Below are 2,522 nucleotides of genomic sequence, written 5' to 3'. Positions count from 1 at the left end.
ACACTTCAGTAAAACTGAAAAGCTAATGCCATGTCCAATCTTTGGCAATAAAAATAAGAGCATTGACTCACATGCACAAGCTTACAAGAAAGCAAAGAAACCCAGAGTGAGACTGTTGAGACCGACCCATATTTATCATTCCTGATAACTTCTGTGATGGTCAAGCCAGATGAATTTAAACCCGTTCACCAGTAATCAAATCAGTTCATGTCTAGCATTTACAACAGTTTTAGATTGTCGAGGACATTATTAACATAGCAATACTCATAGACACAGCTTCTACTATGATTACCCTGCACTAAAGGTCGTGGCATCTTAAGGCAAAGCAAAGAAGCTAATCTTCTAAAGGAAAGAAAGGTAATATTGAACCTCTATACACCCGCTCTTTCCTCCAATATGTGCGAAGAGAAATCATCAACAGTCATGAGATCAGGGATCTTGTGCAATGTGAATGACAAGTCAAATAAAAAATCAAAAATCATTGTTAAGCACAAGTGTTGCGATTCCCCGAGTACGCATGCTAGTGAAGTTCCAGATAAAAGCCAAAACAGCACAGCCTTTTAGAAAGATCAATACCAGCACTGTCATAAACATCGGAGAGATTAAACCTATAAAAATACTTCTTATTCATTGCCAGAACAGCTTTAACCATGCACCAATGAAGGAAGAAAATGTGAAAAGGTAACTGACATACATAACTTTATCAAAGTTAAGCCACATCTTGAGCTTTCAGCTGTCATCAAGCTTCCTGAAGTGCATTACTATTATATGCATCCCAGCTAATAAGTATGTGAAACTTATTTGCACTATACTAGCAGATGTTTTAGATCATAGTGCAAAAGGTAGTCTTATAACATTGTAATCACTGTTAAATGCATCACAAAAGTATATGCAGGCTTGCTCATGCTATGCTAGCGAATAAATAGAAACACTGATTTCACAATAATTGAAGCAGAGCTAGCACATTTCCTCCTTTCCTAGACATAGCACACCAAACTAACTTCCATAAAAGAGGGAAGTTAATTGGCCATAAGCTTATAGACATGGGACCTTTTAGCATACCAAAGCTGATGAATATACAACACACACAACAAACTTGAGTCACAGGTTATCAGTTCATATAAGGCTTAACTATTGTTACATGTCTATAAGACAAGGCCTACGATCAGTCCAGTTTGTGAGTGCATACAATCAGTCCAACGAATAGGTGTAGGGCTAGGGTGAACTGATATCCCAAGACCTAGAGCAATGCATGACACACTGCTACATGCACTCAGATCAGGGGCAGCAAAACAATTAACAACCATTCAGTATCCACAGCAGCACTTACATTTAAAGTAGCAGAAAACTAACAAAATCCAGCATAATTGCTACCGAGAACACAAGCTTATAGCTTCTTTGTACTCCAAAAACTTACTGAACCATCAAACTAAGGCGAACAATCAACTGTGACAATGACTTTGACAACGAAATCCTCATGTGAAGAGCAACGGGCATATAAACCCCGCTGTATAACAACAGGCATAAAGAGACAGATCATAGAAAACCTAGAGACCTCTTTCATGGTAACAAACTCTGTCATTGCAAATGTCCATCTCAGTCATGTTTTCGAAGACTAATATCTGCAAATCTCCCAGTATTATGATGTCAGGAGACATTGGCTTAAACCTCAGGGCAATGTGCTACCGCAACAGCAACCGTTTCAACGGCAAGCGATTAAGCCACCGCTAACATGACAGGCATGCCAAATATGGACGCCATTCAGGATTACACTCGTAGATTAAAACGATGAAAATAAACGAGCCGCATGAGATTGACCTGATCAGAAGTCCAGCTTGAGCTCTTGATCAGAATCCTTTTTCGAGAGGAAGTGCATGGCGTAGGGAGCCACGCGAATGACTGCGATCCAAGCCCCGAGAATGGTGAGATGCTTGCGGAGCTGCTTGTAGGCCTCTGCCTTGTCAGGCCTGCGAGGAAGAGCACCGAGGAACATCTTTGTCGCGCCTAATTCTCTTCTTCTTCCTGCGTTAGGGTTTTGATTCAACGTCCCGACGATCTTCACATGATGATAAGTAATTCGTCACTTTGTCTTTATAGGGGCCTCGTCCCTTTCTATCCTATGGTCATGTCGAATTGTTTTGCTCATGTAGCTTGTCTCATAATTGTCCATGGCTTTGGGCATAGGCTAGTGAACTCCCCCACCTCTATCTTGGAAAACGTGGCAAATAAGAGAGAAAAGGGGGAGAAATTTTGGAAAGGACTAAGGGTCGGAACTGAGAGTTTCAACGAAACTTTCTAGTTCTACTCCATCTTGCCTCTACTACATACATGCAAACCTTGACTTGACTCGATCTTGCAAATGAGCTCTTTCCTCAAACAGTTGGTCCCAATCTCTTTAGGTGCACTCCCCCACTAGAGGATGTCTCCACTCCAATGCCATGAATGGAGTCCACCCAACCGTGCCTTCATAACGCATATGGCAACATCATTGGTAACCCGCTCTTCAATGGCCTCTCTACGCA

The 2,522-nt window shown here is 41.4% G+C and overlaps 1 protein-coding gene across 2 annotated transcripts; it reads right to left on the bottom strand.

Annotated features, from left to right (window-relative positions):
- Window positions 1–1,296: 1,296 nt before the first annotated feature.
- LOC148033836 (mitochondrial import receptor subunit TOM6 homolog) lies at window positions 1,297–2,080 on the bottom strand. Of its 2 annotated transcripts, none has more exons than XM_087681844.1 (2): window positions 1,819–2,080; window positions 1,297–1,727 (listed from the first exon to the last, which is right to left on the bottom strand). In XM_087681844.1, the coding sequence occupies exon 1, from the start codon at window positions 1,991–1,993 to the stop codon at window positions 1,823–1,825; it is 171 nt and encodes a 56-aa protein (XP_087537970.1). In that variant the 5' UTR covers window positions 1,994–2,080; the 3' UTR covers window positions 1,297–1,727; window positions 1,819–1,822. The 2 variants fall into 2 exon arrangements, with proteins under 2 accessions (XP_087537970.1, XP_087537971.1); XM_087681845.1 differs by having other exon boundaries at window positions 1,297–1,622.
- Between the last annotated feature and the right edge of the window lie 442 nt (window positions 2,081–2,522).

The sequence above is a fragment of the Lygodium microphyllum genome, chromosome 7, assembly GCF_053477565.2.
Source record: "Lygodium microphyllum isolate KBCC chromosome 7, Lygodium_microphyllum_v1.1.10, whole genome shotgun sequence".
Lineage (NCBI taxonomy): Eukaryota > Viridiplantae > Streptophyta > Polypodiopsida > Schizaeales > Lygodiaceae > Lygodium > Lygodium microphyllum.
This window is presented reverse-complemented; position numbering and strand designations above follow the sequence as displayed.

Bases quoted from the DNA above. Each gene is read 5' to 3' on its own strand.
- LOC148033836 (XM_087681844.1), bottom strand. From the start codon at position 1,993: ATGTTCCTCGGTGCTCTTCCTCGCAGGCCTGACAAGGCAGAGGCCTAC.